Below are 25,849 nucleotides of genomic sequence, written 5' to 3'. Positions count from 1 at the left end.
ATCCCTTTGCGACTCCGGTAACTTTATTTGAAAGAAGCATTTAGTCACATCAGCCATGAGACCAAATCTACCAAGCCGAAATCTAGCCAAGACATCTACCAGAGGGTTTAACAAGTCAGGACCCGAAAACATTACATCATTAACACAAGTTCCTCGAAATTCAGACTTGCCATCGTAAACAATGCGCTTTTTTAATTGTGACGTCACAAAGTATGGTAAATACCATTCAAATCCCTTGACATTTCCTGCTTCACCCGCGCGCTCAATATAGCCATTAGATTTAAGATCTTTCATGGTGTCAGTAAGGAAATCACGAAGTTCAGGTTGTTTTAAAGCTTTCTTTCTTAAAGCAGCAGCTCTATCTGACGCCAACACAAAATTGTTAGGTAGATCAATATCTTCCTTCAACGGAACAGGTATCTCAAATCGACCATCTTTCAACTCAATATTCGGTTCGACAAGTTCTCTAGCCAAAATATCATTGCGAGACAATTCACAGGTTTCATTTTGCAAAGTCAAATCCTGAATGACTTTATTCAGGTCTGCTATTTCCATATCACGAGACTCAATTTTACGCTGAAAGCCAGAGATGACATCCGACTCTGAAGACGTCTGCACTCTGCACACTTTAGCAACGCTTTCAACTAAGGGTGACTTACCACCACAAGCCAACCAACCGAGAGGAGTGAGTAAAGCATGCGGTTCACTGCGATTTTCACCAACACGTTCTTCTTTTGCCCACATCAAATAAGCGTTGTCATTGCCAATCAGTACATCTACAGTACTACAATCATTCAAATGAAACATATTCACGTCATGAAAATGACGGAAACTACTTAAATCCTGCTTATGTGGTAAAGTCTTAACATCGTCAGCCCAAGCTGGGTTAACCACCGAAGTTATATCACAAAACAGTTCATTCGTCTCTAACGACTGAATGTTGAGTTTAACAAGTTCAGCACAAGTAGGTTTCTGACCAGCCAGAGTATCCATTTTAAACGACGCTTTATCATACGGTTTAAGACCAAGTTCGCACACCAAGTCACTCGAAACAAAGGTCAACTGCGAACCAGGATCATGCTGACAATACACCAACTTCGATTTGCCAGTCATTGGATTCAAAACACGAGCAGCAGTAACGCGGTTAAAGGCTGCTTTAACATTTCCAATCTTAACATTACGCACAGGAACTCTGGCACCAGCATCATCTTTCCCAACCGAATCCAGAGAATCACGTGACGTCACATAAAAATCATGCAGAAGAAAATAGTGTTTCCTATCGTTGGTAGGTCCACACTTACGACAGTTATTTGCATGATTACAGTCTCTAACCATATGCTGGCGCAAACAATTCAAGCATTTGCCAGCTTTCACAATGACATCTCTCCGATCTTTAGGTGTCAAGCGCAAAAATTCTTTACAATTAGACAAAAAATGATATTCAACTTGACCACGTGACGAACAACAAAAACACGCCGGTATGTCACTATGTCTGGCCACACCGCCGCGCGGTGCGCCAACAGCAGTCGAGTACTGCGAACTCCCTGAAATCACATTATCATGGGGCTTTACCGACGTCTGCCTAACCGGACATGAAGGCAATTTTCCTTTGCCAAACTTTTTAAAATGCTGCGACTCACCAGAATCGCCCATTAGCATAATGCTAAAATCAGTCGACTTGCGCGTTTCCTCCCGTACTACAAAATCAAACAAACTCTGAAAGGTGGGTTCCTCAGTGCTACCATACTGATCACCTAAAAAGTCAAGATAACGCTGCTTAGCGTCAAACGGGAGTCGCTTAGCCAAATCCAAAACAAAACGTCCTTCTAATTTATCACGCTGACCATAAGCTTTCGCGTAAAGCAAACACTGCGACAATTCATCTTTAAACTCTTTCAAATCACTGGAAGAGATAGAAGTCAATTTGCTACCATAGCGATACTTTCTAATTTCTGGTTCTGCGAAAAGACCTCCACGAACCCCAAAACGTTGGGACAAGCGAGCTAACGACATTTCTATCCTGTCTTCCTCTGACAAGCCAGGAGTGTCAGAAACCAAATTAGCAATCGTTTGTGCAGCTGTTCTAACACAAGCTGCTTGCAACAAAGTCAAACGAGTTCCCTTAAAGGGCGAAGCTGCCATCAAGGCCATAACACGATTTTTAAAGAAGACAAATGGCATATTATTACCATCGTAACCAATCAAGGCCGCCTTATCGAAGAACGTCCTACTATTTTGGTATTCAAAAAAGCAATCCTGCTGTTGAGAACTCGATTTAGCGGGAGAAGACAAGCTATATCCCTTAATGGGCTGAGTGGGCTCAGTCACATGCACAGCCCGATCACGATCCTCACATACGTTAAAATCAGGAGACACGATACGCCTCTCACAACCACCCAAATTACGTGTAGCTGGGCGATCAAAAACTAGCGGCGCTGAAAACTGTGAAGGGGGCAAAGCATTACTGCTAATGGCGGCCCCGTGACCTGTACGCTCTGGGGGAGGAGTTCGGTTGTAATTTGCAGACCTTGGCTCTACAGCCTTCGGAAGATCCTTAGCCGCGGCCCCGAGACCTCCTGAAACAGCTGGAAAACATGTGGATTGTACAGGTCCACTTACGGATTGAACAGGCGTGTGAAAAAGGTTAGGTAAATTAAACTGTGATTGATGTTCACTTCTGGAATGCCTAGAAGAGCCCTTCCTAGAGCTACGCCGGGAGCCCAACTCAGAACGATATTCAGCTAAAACTACCTCTTTACGTTGTTCGGCCCTCAACTGAGCGTCTTTGAGTGCGAACTCAGCAGCTCTAGCTTCGGCTCTCGCGGCGGCCTCAGCAGCTCTCGCTTCGGCCTCAGCAGCTCTCGCGTCGGCCTCAGCTCTCGCGGCAGCCTCAGCTCGTATGGCCTCAGCTCGTATGGCCTCAGCTCGTATGGCCTCAGCTCTTGCGGCAGCCTCTGCTCGTGCGGCAGCCTCAGCTCGTATGGCTTCAGCCAGGGATATCTATAACTACGGGATTGGAAACTCTGTGGAACTGAAAACCATTTTATACACCAGTAGGGTCACTTTTCTTTGTGCGCTGCTGTGATAAGTAATCACATAAATTGACCTCAAAGGGCAGCAAGTATTAGGCTAAACGAACAACCTAAAGTGTAACAATCAATTCACCTGCTGTAAATTGTAAGGTCTACGCTTGCCTGGTTTGTTTATTTGTTTGTATTCCATTAGTGCAGTCATGTTGTATATTGTTTGCTGCTTAAAAAATTTCCAGAATGACTATTGGTTTTAGTTCTGATGACATCGTAAAGGGATTAGTTTCGTACTAGATTGGTCTGTGAACAAGTTGATGATACAACAGCATATTTCACTGATTGCTGAACACTCCTCGTTTACTTCTGATCCGATTTGCAGCACGCAAAATGCTAAAGAACAACAGTAGGCGGTTTTTGGACTCGTTGCATTCATTCATTTTTTGGATTCATCGTTTTTTTTTCTAGCAGCGTAAATGTACTTTTATAATCAATTAAGTTTTAATGTGAGTGTACATTTTGTATTATTATTGTAAAATCAAATTTTGTGTATCTTTTAGTCGGTATTTTGTTTTGTTAATCTCTCTGTAATCGTAGTAATGTGATGACCCTACTGATGTATAGCACTGGATAGAGTTTCCAATCCCGTAGTTATAGATATCCCTGGCTTCAGCTCTTGCGATGGCCTCAGCAGCTCTTGCTTCGGCCTCAGCTTGGATCTGGAGCTCCTCTCGTCTTAACTGTAGGTTAATTTGTGCAACTATCCGTGACGAGCTCTCAGACATCCTAGTGCTTACATTTGAGGCGCTATCCTCAGGATGTATGTCAGCATCCAACCTATCTGAGAACTCACTTTCTTTTTGTTCGAAGTTATTTTTTAACGAGTTAAATTCGGGATCTACCCTATCACGAAGTTCTGCCAAGATTGCAGAGTTAACAATTTTACTCAAAAGAGCATGGAAATGCCGTAATTCCTCTTCTAAAGTAGATAACTTAGATCTAAAAATTAACAGTTCCTGCTTATCACTCAAAGAACCTAGGGCTACAGAAAGTTTCCCAATTTGAGTCAAAATATCCCGTCTAAGATGCCGGGCCTCTCGAACTGACTTAGCCTCATCGTTAATGGGTCCCTCCCCAGAATGGCCTGCCCGACCGCAAAGAACATCATCAGGCTTAAACTCAGTCGAGTCGACGGCGGTCGAGTCCCTGTCACCACCGAGTGTAGACATATTAAATGTTAGGGCTAAATTTAACAATTAAAAAATTAAGTTACACAAACACACAAAATTACAGTAGTTATAAAAAACTTAACTGCAAAGACCGTAAAAAATACAAAAAAGAATTTAAATGCACGATACCGTAGCTGTACGAGTATGTGAAGTCCAAACGTCCACAAAACTTGCTTGGATTCTTCCACTTGAATCTTCAAGCACAGATGGATTGCTTTTAATCTTCTTTCTTGCCAATGAATGTCAAAGTTATTTTTTCTTCTGTACCAAACTGAGAAGAAATGTCTTTACTTTTTAGCTTAAAGTTCTTCAGTTGCCTACCGAGAAGAAATGTCTTTAATTTTCTTTGCTTCTTTAGACTACCAACCAACAAGATCTTCTTTTATTATTTCTTTGCTTTTGTAGCCTACCAACCAACAACTTCGTCTTTTATTTTTTTATGGTCACAGCGGTAAACCATAATTTCTTCGTGGGAAAATTGTAACTTAAAGTTCCCGGATCCTTTCGTCTGCATATAATGACCGAAGAAACACACACTTGAACTTCTTTTCAAACAGTGTATTTCTGTAAAAATTAGCCCACGGCTACCAAAAACGAGGGGGTGCAACGCGTACACCACTTAAACTGTCACTACACAACAGATTACTTGGATAAAAGACGGAACTTTTGTCCAGCTAGCAAGCACTAAGCCAACAGTTAAATGTGCGGCCAACTTTCAAACAATCATTTTACGAATGACCAGAATAGATATCAATATCTCAAATTCACGTAGAAAGTAACTGTGACGCAATAAATGAAAGACAATTATGAAGTCATTCCAACAGGTGTTTAAGCTGATGTAATATTTCCTGTTTAAACAGGCCCAAACAGGTCCAAACAGGTCTTATGAACGATGGTGCAATTTTGGCACATGCTTTAGGAATTTCCATGACGTAATATTCAGTAGACTTGAACGGTTTTTATATGACGTTTGATTTGGTGAAAATTGTCGGGAACAAGTAGGCTTAGGCCTAATTTTATCGGACCCGAACCGGAACTTATAAAACCGGTTTTAAGTTTCTTCGAACCCAAACTGGAACTGAACCAAATTTTGAAACAATCTTTGAACCCGAACCGGAAAAATCAAACGGTTCGACTCCCTGCTAAAAACTGTTTTTAATTGTTCATGTGATAAAATGTCCAATGACATTGCTTTTTGTGATAGAATTTTGTTTCAATCATCAAAATAACTGGTCTGCGTACGTAGGATATTTTTTCTATGAAATAATCATAAGATAATTAAGTCAGCTGACAAGAGACGTCGTAGAGTGGGTAAAAACTTTCAATCTGCTTCGTTTTTGTGGAACGTTGACTTCCTGACAGCATGACTTTTCAGTTTTTACTGACGTAAAGGCACTTATTTTGTAAACGTCACATGATGTCACGTGGTGCATGCTTGTGGGAGATAGTTCTATAAAGGCAAAGCGAGCAAAACAATTAAAACATAACATTTCCAAACCCGTGAGAGACAAACGAAATATCGTGAGAGAAATTCATACTCAAGAAACAAAAATGGTAAGGTACGGTAATTTCAATGCTGATGTGTTGTAATGGCTACTTAACCTAGGCCTACCATATTTTCATCACCCAAAAAGAGGACATGTTTAGTATAAGCAAGTAAAATGCCAGTGGATTTTTACGTTTAAACAATTTTTACATCTTCTTAGATCAGGGGTACCCAACCTCTTTTACACCGTGGCCCCCTGTGAAAATTTTGAAAAATCAATGGGGGGTGAACAAAATTTTCCCCAAATTTGGCCTTTGCAAATATATTGTCAAAAACGCAATATTACTCACAATCTCTGAGGTACGGTTGTGTAGTCTAAGAACTCCACACTCATGAAATGTAGCCTAAGCCGACGAAATGTAAGCCTACCATAAGGTAGGCTACGCTACCTACTTTGAACACTTTTCACAGTTATTTGTGTGCATGTTTTAAAGTATTTATGCTAAATATCTCAAATTTGGTCATCATTGCGTGTAACCAGACAAAAAACTCGCTGTCCACTTTGAAAAGCACTACAAACACATTGATGCAGCCAAACAAAAAATAGGTGGTTCCATACAGGTGGGGCTACTTTGAACACTGTCCAAGTGTCCAAACTTATGCACACCAACATAGTGCTAAGGGACCGTTCAAATATTACGTAACGCTATCGAGGGGGAGGGGGGGTTTATGAAAAGCGTTACGTTAGCGTCACATCGGGGGGGAGGGGTTCAAGCAAAACGTTACGTAACGCTTACGAGTACGGTACGGTAGTTTATTTGTGCTGGCTGGTATCGTCGTTTGGATACTAAATTAAGCTGAAATCATATCCAACCAACAAAATCTCCATCAAGTATCAACTACGATACTGTAGGCTAATTCCATACAGGTTCTAAGTCAGGGACGGGCAACATACGGCCCGCGGGCCGGATCCGGCCCGGGATTTTGAGCGGCCCGCAGACAGTTTCCGGTCTTTACATAAATGTGGCCCGCGGCCACACTCTGCCGCAATCCACCACTACTTGGTTACTACGTCAAATAATAGTGACTGTTGGTTATTTTTTAGTTCTTTGATTATTTGTTTTCTGTTTTTAGTCAAGTGACGAACATGTTATGTTCTGTCATAAACGGGCCTTCCATTCTATTTCTTTGTATCTTGTAAGAATCTCTTCAGTCTCAAGCCGGAAAAATAGATCAAAGTGAAATTTGGCTGGTTGGTGTAATGACTAAACCGGGAAGGTATACAAATAATAGTGATTGTTGGTTAAAATTTAGTTCTTTGTGTTTTTAGCTTATTTGTTTTCAGTTAGAATTAGATTTTGAATTTACACTAAATATTTTCCTATGGATTTTGCTAAGAAACGTAAAGTTGAAAAGGAGTGTCGCGAATTTAACAAATATGCTCAAGCGCCTTTTCACACAAGTCGGCAAGAAAGCAGTAGGCTACCGTATGTTTGCTTTGCAATGAAAGTGACAACTTTGATCGACCACAGATGTCTCATTGACTTCAGCAGCCATTGAACTACATTACGTTAATTGTTAATAAATTCATTAAAGACTGTTTTTGGTCTTTATGCTTTAAACTTAAAGGTGCACTGCAACGAAAATACATGGCTTTTGTATTTGTAGATCTTTTTGAAATAAAACGTTTTTCAACAATTTTTTTTTTTTGTGTTACCATTAATTAAAAAACCTTTTTTGATTTGAATGATTCTGATTGGTCAAAATTTTTGATAACGTGATTGGCTGGCAACGCCGCATCCAAGGTCTACTGTTTTGCGTGCAAACACAAGGAACAAATCGCGTAGGCTACCGAAACAGCGAACAATTTTGTGCTAAGAGAGTTTTTACGCCCTTAAAATGGTGGCTTCTTGTATGGCTCCCGGTTGCACTAACCGGGGAATCGTCAAAGGGGTATCCTTTCATCGTTTACCTCTGAATAATGACGACAAGCTGAAGAAATGGATCTCGGCGATGAAACTCAAAGACCCACCTGTAAACAAGCACTGCCGTGTGTGCAGCAATCATTTTCTAGCCAACGATTACCAACGTGATCTACAGGCAGAGCTACAAGGCACCAAGTCCAGACACCTGCTCATTCCTGAAGCTGTTCCTTCTGTCTGATTTTTCAAGATATGTGAAAGCCACTGTCAATGCAGTACCCACAAAACTCGATCGACCTAGGTACAGGTCTGTGAGTAGGCTACGATCGGGCGTTTGGATCGAATAGCAAAGCGAGAAAACAACAAGACTTTGAAACAGTTTTGGCTAACAGAGTCATTCTCCTGGCAACATTCGCTTTCGATTGTTGTCGGCATGATGGCACAATTACCACACATAGGCCTACACCAATGCAAATTTTCCATCCGCTTGCTGTAGGCTACTAAACGTTTTCAGTAGGTACATAACGTTTTAATTCCAAAAAAAGAATATAGCTAAAATTTCATCTCTCAAACGTAAGCTTTAGGTGCATACAAACCATGATATTTTATCAGCAGGTGTTTCCACGTCATAATTTTGATATAAACTGGCAAAACGGGCTTTGTATTGGAAAAGCGTCACGTGGGGGAGGGGGGGGGGGGGTTGACGAAAACGTTACGTTGGCGTTACATGGGGGAGGGGGGTCAAAAATTCGGAAAAACAGTGTTACGTAATATTTGAACGCTCCCTAAATCGCTAAAAAACACTAGATAGCAAAAAAAAGCACTAGATGCAACCCAAAAACACTAGATCTAGTGGAAAAACACTAGGAGTGGCACCATGGTCTAGTTGGGCTGACTACAGAGGTGCACGGAACTACGGATCCAAGGTTTTAGGATCCTAGTTTTGGTTTTGGAGATCCGGATCCGAAGTAATTTTATGTCCAAAATGTTACTAAAAAAAGAATTTCACCACATGACAGATTCAATTTTTTTTTGTAAAAGTGTAGGTTCCGTCTGGTGTTTGAAGTTAAAACTAGAAGAAATATATCTGTGATCTTGTTTTGTTGCAACACTTGTTGTACAGAGAGCTGGAATGGCTGTTTTCCGTGTTTCGTCAATTCATGTAAAACATCAGAGGTATCTCACTTGGATGATGTTTTTTCAATGTGTAACTTTTGCATTGTGTATATTACTTGCATATTTCAAACGTGTACTATGTTCCTGCAGGGGCAGATCTAGGATTTTTTATCGGAGCGGGGGCAAAAAAATTCTAAATCAATTAAAAAGAAAGAAAAAGATAAAATGGACATGAACAATCTTCTTCGCCACTTCAAGGGTCGAGGGGCTCTGCCTTTACCACCCTTGGGCAGTGGCGGTGAACCGGTCTAGATGTTTGGGCAGGTGTTGAGCAGCCAGGAGGAAAAACAGTCACCTTCACGCGGTCCCCCCTGTAAGTAGCATAAAAATGCGAAACGAAGACTGTCAAAACCGATCCTCGACCCGGAACGCTCAGCACAAAACCCCACGGGCCACGAGAACCGCTCTTTTCAGAGCTCGGTAGTTCCACTGTCGACAAGTACCGTCATCCCACCATCTTACAGCTAAACGCCGAGGGCATCACATCCAACAAGATTGATGTGACATGAACACTGATAACTTACAACGACATATATCATACGATATGCTATAAAATAGACATTAAAACAGCCATTTTTATCAATTGTGAATGTTTGAAAAATAAATTTTGCTTGAATAAAAATTGCTGAGCATGCGAAGTAAACTTGAAATCTGGTTTAAAACCCAGTAGGCCTATGCATGACCAATAGCATATTTGTACGTTTACAGGCATATACGGTAATTGATTGACATTATTATAAGACTAAAAACTATAAAACAGCCATTCAAGGTTTCAGATTGTTTCAACTGACGTCGTTTGGTTCAGCGTTGGTTTGGTTTTTGAATGTTTATTCTCGTATTGACATCGCCTTGATAGGTTATTCCTGGTAGTTTCGCATACTTGTAGAGGCTCTTGACGCAGGGCAGGGTACCGGGATTGGTAGAGTGAAGTTTTCCAACTGTTGCCTGTTGGTATTGTTGCCGGGGAATTATTCTATCCACTAGGTGCCGCTGAATGGAGAACAGTCCTGAAATGCGTTGTTCGAGCGCACACCTCGAGAGTCGAACCTGCGCCGCGTGATCTTGAGCGGGGCGCGTAACCACTGAGCTAACGGGGCGGACAAACGAGCTAACGAAGCGTTGGTTTCGGCTGAGTCAGCTCCAACAAATGTTGCCATTAAAATGTGTTTGAAGTTGTATGAAAGAAAATAACGGAGTCTGATCGATGGATAATTTCAATGATAATAATGACAAAAAATTATTCTCCTGTAACAAGGCAAGCTTACTTTTATTTATTTTTTTATATATGTTTAAAAAAAAACGTGTTAGAAATTTAATGATGGAATCCCATCATCCATCTGTGACATTTTCCATCGCAAAATATGCCTTCTATTCCATCATATTCGCTGTTCAAGACCATCAGCAGTTTTGAAACGCAACAAAGTCGAACAACATAGCAAGTCCAAACTTGGCATGTCACCAAAATTCGTTTTACAAGTCCGAACTGAGCACGTAAATTTCATTTGCCTATTTAACAGCTGAAATGCACTTGCTGAATTGTCGCATGCCGATTGCTGAGTGGCCTGACGACTTATTAAAATGGCTCTAAATTCCTACATTGGCACCCAGCGAATTATGCAATCGGTTGGCCAAACTAATTGCCTAGTACTATATCTATGATGGCGTCACACGAAAGCAATAATTAATTACTTCATATACCCTTGCGTTTTAATTGGAAAACGAAATTTAAACTTGCACTGTAAAAAAAATAGGCAGAGCTGTGACAAATAAAAAAAATTGAATCAAGCATCAAAGGTTATACCAACTACCAGTGACGTTCGGTGGCTTAAACCATTGGGAAAGCAACTTGGAAATATGCTGCAGCAAGGTAGTAGGCACGAGGGGGCGTAACCGTCGGGCGAAGCCCGAAGGCAACACTTCCAGCGGGGGGTCTGGGGGGCCTCCCCCAGAAAATTTTGAAAAACACTTCCAATTTGGTGCGCTCTGAGAGCATTTCCAAAACAAAATCTTCGGACTTTCCCAGTCCGAGGATAAAGATTCAATCAATCAATCAAACTAGGACTAGTCTAGAATGTTGGCTGCTTTTTTAGACTGAGCACAAAAACTTATTGTCAATGTCATCTGTAAGCATTTACGACATGCATTGGACTGGTGCACTAGTAAAGAGCAAATAATTAGCCTATAAATTAAGCTAGTCCATTCTTGAAGAACACAAGTAGGCCTATGTTTGCTCTGAACTTGTGATGTCAGTCTATTGACCCAAAGAATTTAAAAAACACTTGTGCTGTTTCAGTACTGGTTGGTAAATGTACCCTTTGGAATTGCATGTTTTATTGTAGAATCTATGTTTTTTTTGGTAAGAGAACCAGCTTTATTTTCAGCGTACTCAGTAGCCCATAGTTACAAGCCCGAAAATCACTCATGCGTAGAGGCTGTATTCCTTTCGCCTGAAACCAAAAGCAGCCGCTATGAGATACGCATGACGTCACTGGGAAAGCAACTTTAACCATAACACCAGATAACACATCTGATTGGCTAAGCAGCTGGTGTCGTTTTGCAAAACGATTGAGGATTGGATAAAACGAAGGCGTTTTTCAATGTAGGGTAAGCAACTTTGAAAGTTGATTTCCCTGAAGCTTCAGTGATGGTTTCTGACAAAAGCGTTTGCGTTAATTGGCATTTATAGGCAAGACATGCGGTTTGGTGAGGACTTAGACTACTCACAAGCGTTACGAGTAATTCTAGTCACGAACACAGTAATTTTCAAGTTAAAATAGACTTGATAAAAATAATAAGAAGTTAAACCTAGAATTCAGTCATTAATTTGCATAGTTTTCGCTCAGGTAAGCACTGCTTTCCTTGCTTTCCCTTACCGATCGTCACTGCCAACTACAAAATGAGTTATTCCGTAAGCTTGTTCCAAAGACGTTGAAAAATGTGACTTTCCTGACAATTCAAAGCTTTGCACAAGCCCATAGAGTTTAGACGGACGGTCAACTCGTACAGTGTAAACATTATTCGTGTAAAACCATGTTGGTAAAATCGGCTCAATTTCGTTGACAATTGAATGACTCATTTCAACTACCCCCTATCACCAGGAATTAGTTTTCAATTGTCTTAGGCATGGCAACGTTGATACACTAATCAACTTCATAATAATCGGTCGTTGAATTCAACACGACAATGGACAGACAGAGATGGAGAATAGAAGTGAAGGCAATCGCTGCAAGGAAAGAGTCGGCCACCTCCACCAGTGGGACAAAACCGAATTTGAATGATGATGGTGAGATAGCAGGCGTAAAGTTAACCCCTGAATTTCAATGGAGGAAAACACAATATGAGCTGTTCATGAAAAGATAAGACTCTGGCCACTCGTTTATCCATTGTCGTGCTGTACATTTATAAAGGCAAGTCATCTCAAAAAAGAAGACAGATTCGATTTTGCAAAAACATAGTTACCATTGGGCAGCAACTGGGTTGCTAAACCACATGAAAAAAAAAACATTCAGCTTCATTTCCGCTACGCTAGCAGCCTGGCAGTACGTACAAGGATAAACAATCACTTCTAAAATTAACCAGGCCTAGCATCATTTATATCCACACACGTTGTTCAAATGTTGTTGCATCTCATTTCCCCAGTTAATTACACACTCATTCTGGCTCGCCATCACGCCACCATATGCGTAGTTGGATTGTCACAGAATTTGCGGTGGTTTCCAAAACAACAAGACCCTTTCAAAACGCTCGTACGCTTTGCTATATCTTAAAGGCAAAGTTGATCTCTTTACTCAAAAAAATCTGTCGCACGTGGGCGCTTCCTCTTCGGCATACTTTTACTTTTTTTGCTCCATGACGCGTTTTTGTTTGAGAAGTCGTCCAAAATCGGGTGTCTTGCTAGGATCGAAGGGGACTGTTAACGGGGAAGGACTCAGCACGGACGAACGGTCGTTTTTCTTGAAAGGTTGAACCTGTCAATGCAACAACTTAAGATAATGATTGACTGACACACAGATTTCTTCTATTGGCATAAATGGCTATCATCTCGATTGACAAGAGTTTTTCCAAAATACATATTAATTTGTCTCATGTCGCTGTTTCTACTTGCGGAAAGCCAATCTACAATGTTAAGGGGATCGTTTCGACAACGCATATCAGCAATTACCTATTGTACTAAACAAACCATTTACGTTCAACCACAAGTTCAATCATTCTGTGTTACTCGAACCAGTGCAAGAACACACTTTTTCCACAAAGTCTAACCAAGTGTGGGGGACTCTAACCAAGTGTGAATATTAGGGTGGCTCTTATTTGGCAAAAAATGAAAAAAATTTGAATTTTGTGTGGGACACCCTTTGAAAAGGTGAGGTTGTCAGAAAAAATAACTCCTGCAAAAAATGTTTGACTTTGAAATTGATTTAGAGGTGGCCCTCCCCCCCTAAAGTTTTGCGCCCTCCTCCCAAATACCAAATCTGCATATCTCAAAAACTGCTTGAGCTAGAGATACGGTTTTTGTGTCAAAAGATGCAGAAAGCATGATTTCCTATGTGCTTTCTGAACAGTGATTGCGTCTATCTTGAGTAGAAAAGCAGTTATTTAGAAAAAACCTGTTTTCGGTATTCTAGCACAAAACAGTGCTAAACAAGTATTGTGGCCCAAGCTATTCAATAAACAAAGTTCATAAACTAACCTGTAAAACTGGTAAAGTAATAAACGAAATAAGTATTCCTAAACTTTTATGCATTCATGCATAGCTAAAATGCCCGTTTTTTGTCATATTCCTTGGAGAAACTCCTGAGCGTGGAATCCGCTTTCAAGCTTCAGGTGCTATGCATCGCACTTGTTGGATGGCGAAGGCGATTTATGCAAAAGCTTGGTCTGCATTTATGGTATCTGTCTGAAGAAATGGTTGGTCTAGCCTTGTTTGACTCTCGATTGTCTGTGGAAAGTAAAAAGCTAATGGTGGCAACCATGTTAAATGAAACAGCAGAACGTCCACCAAGGAGACGAAGCATCAAAGTAGATGCGTTTCTTAGCAATAAGGGTCTAGAACAGTATTGCACCTCTAATTCAAAATGGCTTCAGCTGTTGGGTGAAGATGAAGCAATAATTAGACTTTCAAAGGATCCTGCTCATTGGACTGAAGATGGTGCATTTATTCAAGGTTTACACATGGCGAAGGGACTTTCAGTAGTCAATGACAAAGCAGAGAGAGGAGTTGCTCTCAGTCTAATCCCGGATTTTAACAAACTCTCAACTGAAGATGAGTACCAACTTCAGTTTCTTTTGCAAGTTGTTACTGAACACAGGAAACTGTTGAATCCAAATTCCAACAAGAACAATATTGTCGATTCTTCTTCGTTTAAACCTTCTTTGTTACTCCAGGGGTCAAGGGGCTCTATCTTTTACCACCCTTCGGCAGTGCCGATGTGGTTTAGATGCTTGAGCAGGTGTCGAGTAGCAATTGCATTGATTCGTCATCCAGTTCAAGCAGACCACGCACACCATTTGGCGCAGTTACAGATGGTGTGGTCAGTGGTTTGTTCCTCTATGCCACACTCACAGATTGCGGATGGAGCCATCCCCAATTTGTGCATATTTGAGCGGAATAGTCTGACTCCAGTAGCCCAGTACGCAGGCGGTTGTGCCACACCCAGGCCTTCCTTGGCAAATTATGCATTCTGGTTGGATGGGGGCTGGTGTCGAAGATAAAACTTTAGAGCCTTGAGGAGTTCTTCTTCCTCTCTGAGCTCCATTTGTTGTCCTCCCAGGTAGCCGCGCTGATGGATTGGTTTTCAGCGGTTTTCATCAGGAGTTGTGCGTCACATACAAATGGGTGTCTCGATTTCAGTTGGCGAGGATTCTCGATTGCTCGCTCACAGACTTGTAGAGACTTGAGTGGAGCAAGTGGTTGGGGTTCGTAATGCCGAGAAAGAGACAGGATGGCTTCTTCGCGACAAAACTCAGCTGGTTGGTTGCCTGCAAGGACAGGGAAATTGTCCGATTGTGTAGGTCGCAGACATCCTGTCACGATACGCAAGGCAATATGTAAAATATTGTCGATAATATCGCTTCTTGCAGTACTGACCAGAATTACATTTTGAAATGAATATCGTTACCAGTGTTCCCTCTAAGGTGCAAAAATTAAGAAAAAAAACGAAATTTTATAGACGGTTTCGTGGTCACAAAAAAGGTTGTAAAATCAAGATTTGGTCAAATGCGTTTTTTCTAAATAACTGCTTTTCTACTCAAGATAGATGCATTCAATGTTCAGAAAGCAGATAGAAAACCATGTTTTTTGCATCTTTTAAAACAAAAACCGTATCTCTAGCTCAAGTGGTTTTCGAGATACGCAGATTTGGTATTTCGAGGGAGGGCACGGAACTTTAGGGGGGGAGGGCTACCTCTAAATCAACTTCAAATTAAAAAAAAATTTGCAAGAGTTATTTTTTCTGACAACCTCACCATTTGAAAGGGTGTCCCATGCAAAATTCAAAAACTCAATTTTAAGAGCCACCCTAGTGAATATTCATCCACCGAGCATCCCGCTGCGGTTCCCGCTATCCGCGCTCTGTCTGGAGGCGCTTTTAGGCTAGCTAGGCGTGAGGTAGCTGCGTGGTCATTTATTGCGTGCATATTCGTCATGACATAGTAAGTAGACAATAAATATTTCCAGTCGTGGCCGGCAGACCAAGATGATTACGGTATGTGTATTTGGCCTAGCAGTGCTGCAAGTTTGCACATCCGTGCTATAGACTATTCCAGTAGGTTATGAAACAACATAAATATGTGTTGGTGTGATGTAAAAACCCAGGCTTGATTTAAAAATATTCGCATACTTGTGTTAGAATGTAGTGTCTTTCCAAATACACACCGCTGCTGGTTTGGCGTGTGCTGGTGAACGTTTACGCACCCATGCAGCCTACAAGGATTGTGTTGTTTCTGAGTGTACTTTCGTAGTTTAAATACATCACATCAACTCAACGTACCTGAGTTTTTGACATTTGAAAAGAAACTCGCTTGGCAGAGGCAGATCTAGTTTCACGGGGTTCTCGCTTTGGGGTATTTGTTGGTGTTTTCGTCACCTGCTTGTTCAATTTGGATGCAGCTAACCTCACAAATGCAGCTTTCGGAGAAGCTGAAGTGGTAAAACGAGCGATACCCTCTTCTTCTTTCGGGGGTGATTCTTTCTTCGGTTTCTCCACAGCAGGGGTTGGTGATTTCACTGTTTTCTTTTTAGATTTCAAATTTTTTGATATAACTACAACATCTGTTTTTTCACAAGTCTGCTCGGAAGATTTGCAACTGAAGTCATCGTCGGGTGTCAAAAGTTTTTGCTTGAGTAACGTTTGATTAAAATTTTTGCTTGAGTAAAATACCGACTTTGCCATTGAACCACTCGTGGCCTTTTTTGCCTTCTTCGTTTGTTTCCTTTTTTTTGCCTTAATTTTCTCTTCCGCGATCAAAACTTCTTCCTCGCTTTCCTCGTTAAACTCTTCTTGATTGAAATCTGCAAAAACAATTCGTTTCGAAGATTAACAACGGTCAGTTTTGACAAGAATAATATCCGGTAGTCGACTTTGGAAAGATATGCTACAAATTATCAAGTCAAAAAGTTTTAGCAGGGACACCAGAAATCCCTGATTTAGTTCTGTAGTTATATAAAACGATTTTCAACCATAAAATATTTTTACTTGTTACAATATTATTTTCACGTGTTGATGGTTCTATTTCAACAAAGTTTCCTGAACTAGATTTAACAATAATGCAGCATACAATGTTTTCTTTCTACGAAAACAAAATACTTTTACACGTACCAACTAATGGTTCTTCGCTATCTTCGCCATCAAACTTCATTGAAGCGTCTTGCGATGATCCATTGTTGAGTTTCTTCGACTTTTTACGAAACGATCTGCGGCTCTGCTGCCTTTCCCTAAGAAACAACTTCATCGAATTAAGAAAGCCATAAATGTTTTTCATGAGAGTCAGAAACCTTTGAACTACTTTGTAATACACGAAAAAAGTGCATTCCGTTTGCGATTTTAGTACAAGCGCTAGAGCAGGGTAACTAAGTTCTAAGTTTGTTACATTATTTTAATATCTGTTGAGAAAAAATCGTTTCGTTGGCAAATTGTCGTAAAATGGAAAGAATTTAGAATTAATGCAAAAAATATAACGAATTTTATTTTTATATCTTGCTTTCAAACCTGTACTCTCGAGCCATTTCTTTGGCCAATTTGCTGGCAAGGCGATCTTCTGCTATATTCATATCACTTTTTTCATTGTCCAGATCTTCAGGAATATCTGGAACATCTTCCAGCGGGAGTCTCCCTTCTGCAACTTCCCGAAGTTTTCGAATCACTTTGTAAACCTGGAGAAAGAAGAAACCATTATCAAGAAAGGAGCAGGAGAATTGAATATTAGAAATCCTGCGACAAAACACTAAAACAGATTTTAAAATGCCTCATCATTCAATACGGTTCATGAAAGTACAAGCAGTTTCAAATTGGAAGTTTTCCAAGTTAAAAGTTGAAGAAATACGTTTTTATGAACAATTGAAAACATCCAATAACATGATACGCTCTTCTGATGTAAACTAACCCAAACTGCAACAAGGTGTTCCAGGTGATAATCCGCGTTTATTAACACACAATACCCAAGACCAGGTGTCTGGAAATGATGAAATATAGTCTACGTTCTGTGACTATCGGGAGGTCTTACGATTTGACGATTTCTTGCATAGGCTCCTTCTTGGTTGATAAGCCCAAAAAGCGAGTCTGCAACTTCAGCAAAATCGTATTTTAATACGACCTCAGGCACCGCTTCATCATCGTCGTCTATCTGGGCAGCCACGGCTTGCAGCACCACGTCTGAATGGTCGATGATTTCCTGCCAATACGTTTTCAACATACTAACTTGTTCGAAGTGGGTTTTCTTAATGTGGCAGTAATAACACAATGCAATAACGGATACAAGACTTTTTGCCGCAGCCCGAATGACGGGAACACGAATGACGCCATGCTCAGGCCGCAATACATAAATGACGCGAGACACTAATTTCATTTGTCATTGTAGCAATTTCAATTTTTTACACAAACAAGAATATTCTTTTCTTCCACTTAATGAAGATGACGATGCCATTAATTCATTTGTTGTTATTTAATCTTTATGGACAACTCTGCTCAGAAATCTTATAAATCAGAAACGTCTGGTAAACTCAAAGTGTAAGTCAGGCTTGTCGAAGTTAATCTCTTTCCTCGCTGCTTCAGGGACAACACAACAAATTAACTTTAGTAAGAAATAACCGAGTCTTGCGTCATTCGTGTTCGCGTCATTCGGACGGGTCTGCTACTATTCGGCGAGTCCGATTCGGCGAGTCCGATTCGACTAGTCCGATTCGGCGAGTTCCCTATTCGGCGAGAGCCTTTTTCGGCGAGTGCCCTATTCGGCGAGTTTTTGAAATTTGTGAAAGGAAATTATCGGATACCGTAGCGTAATTACAATTGCCGTTTTTACATCGTTTTAACGTCGCTAAACGTTGAAATCGTGCAGAAAGGAATAAAAATAAAATGTTTAAACTATTAAATTACAATTCGTCATGTCAGTTCAGTTGTTTTTATTTCTGACCATCATATGAAAAACAATACACGTCAACATAGCAAAGGTGTAGAAAAAGGTAGAAGCGACAAAACACGAACGTTGAAACGTGCTTGTGACCGAAGTAAGTTATTGAGTTGAAAGAAACATACGCGCCGACTTCCGGGGGGCGGCGCCCCCCGTAAATTTATGGTTGAAGGGCAAAAAAAATGGTGATGACAAGTGGTGTTTCAAAGATAAAACACTTCGTGAAAGAGATTTAGATAATTTAAACGGTCTTAAAGAATGCCGAAAGCAAGAAAAGCCTACGTTGCTCTTGCCCGCAAAACAGCAGCTGATCGCATGGCTTTCTCATGCGGTATGGAAGTTTCAAAGTAGATGGTAGAGTAACTTGCACTGCTGGAATAGTCACGTAACTATTCACTGCAATATTAAATAAACCAGCTAAATTAGACGCGCTATTTTCAACGAGGCCTTCCCGCTGTGAGAAAATTATGATTCAACAGAACGCATTTGTTTTCTTCGCAATGTGTGAGAATTAAATCGAAAACCGATAAAAGAAAAGGTGTTTAATGGTCTTGGTCGCAGATATTGCCTGCATTAACGACGTCTCTTACCGCTATTATCACCTAGCTAACCTGACATCATTGTTTTATGCGGCCGCTAAGGTTTGACATCGACTTCAACGATCATGGAATGTTACGTTATAATAAGAACGATTATATCCTACACGCAAAAATAAAAAAAATGATCTCCTCTTTCTGTTTTGTCTCGTGAGCTTTGCATATTGCTCAACAAGTGCATAAAGTTTAGAATTGACAAGAAATCATTGAATTTGAAAATTAAGTTTGAATCACTGCAAATAAACGTATTCAAAACTTTTACTTAGGCCGACGCGATTTCACACTTACGTAATCTACGTCGACAATGATTTTTAGTGCGTTCATTTTGAAAATTGCCGAGCTGGAGACAACAGCTTGTCCCGTGTTAGTTGAACTTGTCTTTTTGAGGTGAAAATCACTTGCGAACATCTCGACCTTTACTCGAGTATAGCCTACTGTATTCAATAAAAGACTATAAAGACTTTCAATAAACAACAGAAGAGAAAACACTTCGCAGTTGTTAACGCTTTGAAAGTAATTAGCGAAACGAGGTTAATAAAACTGATAGCGGGTTTTCACTCTGCTTGAGATCATGATTTTTTGCGTTTTATTTCGATAACTTCACTGTCTTGATCGTTGTTATTCACTCGCACGAAAAGGAAATGAATCGGCTTGTTTTCCAACAGTTCCAATTATGAGCTAACAATATCAAAATTTTTACAACTAGGCGTACTGCATGCGTAAAACTAATCCTTTCAAGCAGCGCTTCTAATAAATTTGGTTTGCGACCTATTTGTTAATATAAACAAGACACTAAGCTTAATCAAAGACTATTTTAATTGAGTAAAATAGCGTTATGGTTATGACGTCATCACCTTTCTCGCCCCCCAAGGTTTTTTGAAAAGTCGGCGCCTATGGAAAGAAATTTGGCACGGTCGCAACACCTTCAGAAAAATTTAAGATATGAAGGGAAAATAAAATAAAGAAAATGTTACAAAAAAAAATAAAATAAATTTTGTTTATGTCTATAAGTTAGTACTTTTGAATAGTTAAAATGATTAGTTTGGATCAACAAATGTGTGGCCTACAGCTTGGATTGAAAGGAAATTATCGGGTACCGTAGCCTAGTTATCCCGACCAGCAAAAATTTGTTCCAAGAACGCAGTTCATTTTTACATTGTAGTAACAGAATGAAAAGGCTAACCAAATGTGTGGCCTATCGTGTTAACGTCGCTAAACGTTGAAATCGAGTAGAAAAGAAAACTTTGCTGACTAGGATACGTTGAAACTGAGAAACATTCACAGAAGCCCTACGATTTGTTCCAAGAACCCAGTTAGCCTAACAGTTCATTTTTACATTGTAGTAACAGAATAAAAAGGCTAACCAAATGTGTGGCCTACTGTAGGCCGCCTATAGCTTGGATTGAAAGGAAATTATCGGGTGCCATAGCCCAGTTATCCCGACCAGCAAAAATTGCCGTTTTTACATCGTTTTAACGTCGCTAAATGTTGAAATCGTGTAGAAAAGAGAACTTTGCTGACTAGGATACGTTGAAGCTGAGAAACATTCACAGAAGCCTTTCGAATTGTTCCAAGAACCCATTTAGCATAACATTTCATTTGTACATTGATTCAACGTCTGAATACATTATCTTAAAAATGCAACGTATCGTAGGGCTTCTGTGAATGTTTCTCAGTTTCAACGTATCCTAGTCAGCAAAGTTTTCTTTTCTACACGATTTCAACGTTTAGCGACGTTAAAACGATAGGCTACACACTTGGTTAGCCTTTTTATTCTGTTACTACAATGTAAAAATGAACTGTTAGGTTAACTGGGTTCTTGGAACAAATTTTTGCTGGTCGGGATAACTAGGCCACGGTACCCGATAATTTCCTTTCAATCTAAGCTGTAGGTCAAACATTTGTTGATCCAAACTAATCATTTTAACTATTCAAAAGTACTAACTTATAGACATAAACATGATTTTTTTTGTAACATTGTCTTTGTTTTATTTTCCCTTCATATCTTAAATTTTTCTGAAGGTGTTGCGACCGTGCCAAATTTCTTTCAACTCAATAACTTACTTCGGTCACAAGCACGTTTTAACTTCGCGTTTTGTCGCTTCTACATTTTTCTCGACCTTTGCTATGTTGACGTGTATTGTTTTTGATATGATGGTCAGAAATAAAACTAACTGAACTGATATGACGAATTTTAATTTAATAGTTCAAACATTGTATTTTTATTCCTTTCTGCACGATTTCAACGTTTAGCGACGTTAAAACGATGTAAAAGCGGCAATTGTAATTAGGCTACGGTACCCGATAATTTCCTTTTAAAAATTTCAAAAACTCGCCGAATAGGGCACTCGCCGAAAAAGGCTCTCGCCGAATAGGGAACTCGCCGAATCGGACTAGTCGAATCGGACTCGCCGAATCGGACTCGCCGAAACGGGCCATTCCGCATTCGGACAGCGACAATAAGAGTACCGGCAATAACAATACGACCAAGAGCAGTAGTTCTCAAACGTCAATTCGTTTGTCACCAGCCTTCATTCGTGTCACGACGGTCGACGACCTGGGAAAAGTGAAACGATAACGACGCGCCAGGGCGTCGTGACACACAGTTTGAAAACATTTGCCCAAGAGAACAAAACGGTTTCAGGCTCAGCAGTCGCAAATTTCTTCAGTCTGCCATTCTTCTGCAAACATTCCTTGGTTGCGGTAACAGGGGCCACAAAACAAGTTCATACCTGAAAAATTCTGATAACAACTCGGCTGCGAAGATTACGCACAGGTGTGTTGCACAAGAGCAAGCAATACGGGAGAAGAAACCTCGTGACCTGAACGGGAAAGAAAAGCACTAAAGATCTAAAAGCACATTAAAATGAAATAAATGACAATACGGTGAAACATCGTTGCTTCTGGAAACCATTTTAAAGGCACCAAAAAATGTTGTAAAACCTCTTTGCAAAAATGGAACTGTTTCAGTGTTTTGTCATCATTTTCAAAGTCGAATATAATATGATAACCATTAAGTGATATGACTTACCCAACATCAAAACTAGCAAAACCGTAGTAGGCAATAGGCATAAACCTGTATGGCTGTCAAGGCATTAGCTGTATTAAAATGAAGCTAACTAAAATGTTAAAAACTGAAGTGAAAATTATGACAATTAGTTTATTTACTCTGAAGGAAATACATTCCAGTTTTGACATGATCAATTGATCAACTCTTCTGTAGCTTCAAAGTGACAAACAGTTACCTGAGAAGTGGTCAAGCAATCATGACCGCAAGCAGTCAACTCTTTAATATATATGTCCATGAAGTGGAGACGAAGTCCCAACGGAGATCCAGAATTACCTCCTGGGGTGGGGGCAAGGGGAGACAATGGCCCGTTTTTTAATAAACTCAGGATCCAGTCAACAAGACCTGGTTAAAGTGATTCAACATCTGAGTAATATATTTTCTACTCAACAAACAAGATTTGAAATATTATATCATATATAATCTATGCATTAAGTTTAAGGATAGCTACAGATGGGAGTAGCACAAATTCTGACATGCGGCTGAACTAAGTACAGTCGGTTAAATCATTTCACTTTTAATACAAATGTACGCAATGAGCCCATCAAAGATGCGTTAGTTGACAAAGTTAAATATTTAGATAAAAATACCTTTATCCCATGAATTCTGTTTTAAACATTCAAATGCCTGATTTAACATGAAACGAGTCAGCAAATAGAACTTGTCCATTCGCAAACGGTCGATCCCTCTCCACTCTCGAGCCATTGTAGCAAGAAATGTTTCAAAATACAGCATGCTTGCTTTTGTATTTTTAAGCCTGAACAACATGTGATAATTGAATACCTTGATTATAAATAAAAGCGAGCTTAAGATAAATCTTGTCATTTAGCATTAATTGAATACCTTGATTATAAATAAAAGCGAGCTAAAGATAAATCTTGTCATTTAGCATTAAACAGCTTTGATATTGTAACTTTAGCAGTACCTATATCAAGTAAATTGTCAAGCTGTGGCCTCAATACATTTGTATAGTACATTTGTATAATGTATAGTCATTTTATTCACATAAATAAAGTAGGTATGGACATTGGACATGGTACTGCCAATAAAATAGAGTAACCCAGAATGTGCCCATGCGCCAAGCCTTTGCGTTTGTTGAACAATTTAGGTATAAGTTTGAAAGTGTTTAATCCACTGTAGTTGCTTATGTTTATAATTTCCGAACAAAATTTTCGTTTAATAAAAAAATGCAAACCACATCCAAATGTAAAACATACACAATATATATATATACATTATACATGGTAACAATAAATAACTTTATAAACCTCTGCAAACATTTGAATAAATCGATTTTTAACCAAAATTGTATACTTGTGAATTCTGTTTCAATTGTACATATACTTGTGAGTTGTGAGTGATCCTGGTTGCAACTTACTTTGGTAAAATTTCAGCCATGTTGTTTGCTAATTCTTCTTGAACAAGTGGTTTATCAGACATCCACATGCAGTAAAACAAACCTTTCCATAATCGCATTAGTTCGTCTCTGCAACCACAAAAATCACAAGCCTAAGTAAAAAGGAAAGAATTTACAAAAAAATTTTGTAAAATTTTATTAAGCTAAAGCCCAACATACAATAGCTTTTGCACAATTGATATCAGAATGAAACAACACAACAACAATTTAGCAGCCCACTTTTGTGGAATATGTTAGCAATTAAGTCAATGGCTACATAGGCGTAGCCAGGGGGGGGGGCAAAAGGGGCCATGACCCTCCCAAATTTTCAAAATTTGGATTCCGAAGTTGAACCCTTTGTTGAAAATATAATATACTTTGTATAAATTTATATCGTTTACCAAGACATCTGGCTATTAACACCCCCCAGGACTTGTTTTAGACACAAAGAAAGACACCAATAAATTTTGAAAATCTTAAATCGCGCAAAGTTTACGCGATTTACGCTTCTTTCAACTAATCTGTGGAAGCAATTTCAGAATGGCTTACTCTGTTGGGTTTTTGTGTAGCAGCTACCTTTAATAAGTTAATAGTTGTTTATCTGCTAATAAATTTCATACAAATATTACCCTCAAAGTATTTCCAGAAAGCGCTATAATCCATTATTTGAGTGTAATTTTGCAAAAATTTCCCGGGAGAGCATGCTCCCGGATCCCCCTAAAATTCTTGTGCCTTTCGCACAATCTAACCCCCGCCAGCTTTATTGCTTCTCTTGATTAACCCACCAGAATACGCCACAGCACACCAGGCGATGTCTTAAATCAAACACTTTGTCGTTCTCTTCAATTCATCACATATTTGGCCCCACCCAAATTATTTTTCTGGCTACGCCACTGAATGGCTATCTAAGTACTAAAATAGGGGTGCAATCTATTTCACTCCCTGAAAAGATAGAGAAAAAATACAACAGATACAACAAATATAACACACACAAGGTTTGCAGTTTTCTCAAGAGCAGTTCATACCTTATATATCAAAATTTACTGATGTGATATGATAGAGGTTAGGGTTAAGGGTTAGGAGTTTCCGTAAACATGAAACATGTTTGCGGAAACTCCGATCAGCGACTTCGGCTTTGTTGTATTTTTTTCTTGATCTTTTTAGGGGACGAAATAGGTTGCATCCCTAAAGTAGATAGCACTGAAATTACAATAATTCAATCACCAACACAAACAGATTAAACAAATGAAAGAAAAAGCTGACTGCCAAGCAAACCTAACACTGCCAACAGGACAGAAGTAAACTGTAATATATGGAAACTTTTAGGAGAACAGGTGCATGACAAAACAAATTATAACCTTAGAAAATATAAAAATGCAGAAATAGACCTACACCTACAATAATGTAAATATTAACAGAAAAACAACATGTAATAAGAAAAAATTGACTAAACAACTTGAGTCAACAAATTGAGTCAACTAGACATTTAGAGATGTCTAGTTGACAAATTCAATTATAATATATATATACTGTATTTAAACTGACTACAAAGGAAAAAACATGAACTATAGATTGAAAAACAAATATCATCAGTTTTTACAATATAGATATAATTAATTATGACGATTAATTATGTATTAATTAATTATATGATATATAGCCTACCTGGAAAAACTTCCTTCTGTTGTTTCTGACTTTGCTATCATGTATAGTTTCAATTGCTTAAAAGCACGATCACGTATTTTCTTTTCATTACCAGCTAGACGCTTCGCAAATTTTGCCTCTGCTGTACCAGGGATAGAGGATGTTGCTGGAACTTTCATATCTACAAGTAATATTTCATCTAACAACAACAAAAATCCTGAAGATGTAAAAACAATATCAAAACAATGTTCGGTACAGTTAGAACAATTTAAGATGGATATATACTTGATGAATAGAGAACCTGCAGTGTGCAGAGGTGCAGGCGTGCTTCTTACCATATTGTGAACATAGCTTCTAAGGCTATGTTCCCCCAGTCACTGAAGCATAATCCCAAACAAAGCAACCACTTTTATCTACAAAACAATTGCTGTGCTGTCTTGGATGCCAGCCTTCAAATTTGACATCGACAATTATCAAGGTACAGTATATAACAGTGGTTCTCAAACTGGGGTCCGCGGTCCTTTTGGGGTCCGCGAGACAATTTTCTGGGACCGCGAAGCACCTTCCAAAACATTAACACGATCCCGAAGAAAAAAGTTTTGTGGAAAGTAAAATTTTTCTGGCAACTTATTTTCCAAACCAAAGTTAAAAGATATATTTTAGTAAGCTGGCTTGGCATCCATCCA

General features: G+C 39.4%; 1 protein-coding gene across 1 annotated transcript; it reads right to left on the bottom strand.

Annotated features, from left to right (window-relative positions):
- Positions 1-10,094: 10,094 nt before the first annotated feature.
- Positions 10,095-25,342, bottom strand: LOC145765053 (uncharacterized). The gene is made up of 10 exons (XM_082576792.1): positions 25,185-25,342; positions 23,502-23,609; positions 22,714-22,880; positions 22,302-22,468; positions 21,789-21,878; positions 17,558-17,725; positions 17,044-17,207; positions 16,654-16,769; positions 15,826-16,346; positions 10,095-12,807 (listed from the first exon to the last, which is right to left on the bottom strand). The coding sequence occupies exons 1-10, from the start codon at positions 25,340-25,342 to the stop codon at positions 12,673-12,675; spliced, it is 1,794 nt and encodes a 597-aa protein (XP_082432918.1). The 3' UTR covers positions 10,095-12,672.
- Positions 25,343-25,849: the final 507 nt, after the last annotated feature.

This window comes from Aplidium turbinatum, chromosome 2, assembly GCF_918807975.1.
Source record: "Aplidium turbinatum chromosome 2, kaAplTurb1.1, whole genome shotgun sequence".
NCBI classification, from domain to species: domain Eukaryota; kingdom Metazoa; phylum Chordata; class Ascidiacea; order Aplousobranchia; family Polyclinidae; genus Aplidium; species Aplidium turbinatum.
This window is presented reverse-complemented; position numbering and strand designations above follow the sequence as displayed.

Bases quoted from the DNA above. Each gene is read 5' to 3' on its own strand.
- LOC145765053 (XM_082576792.1), bottom strand. From the start codon at position 25,342: ATGAAAGTTCCAGCAACATCCTCTATCCCTGGTACAGCAGAGGCAAAA. The intron at 23,610-25,184 runs GTAGGCTATATA...TTGTGGTTGCAG, and splicing joins ACAGAAGGAAGTTTTTCCAG to AGACGAACTAATGCGATTAT. The intron at 16,347-16,653 runs GTACGTGTAAAA...TTGTTTTTGCAG, and splicing joins TAGCGAAGAACCATTAGTTG to ATTTCAATCAAGAAGAGTTT.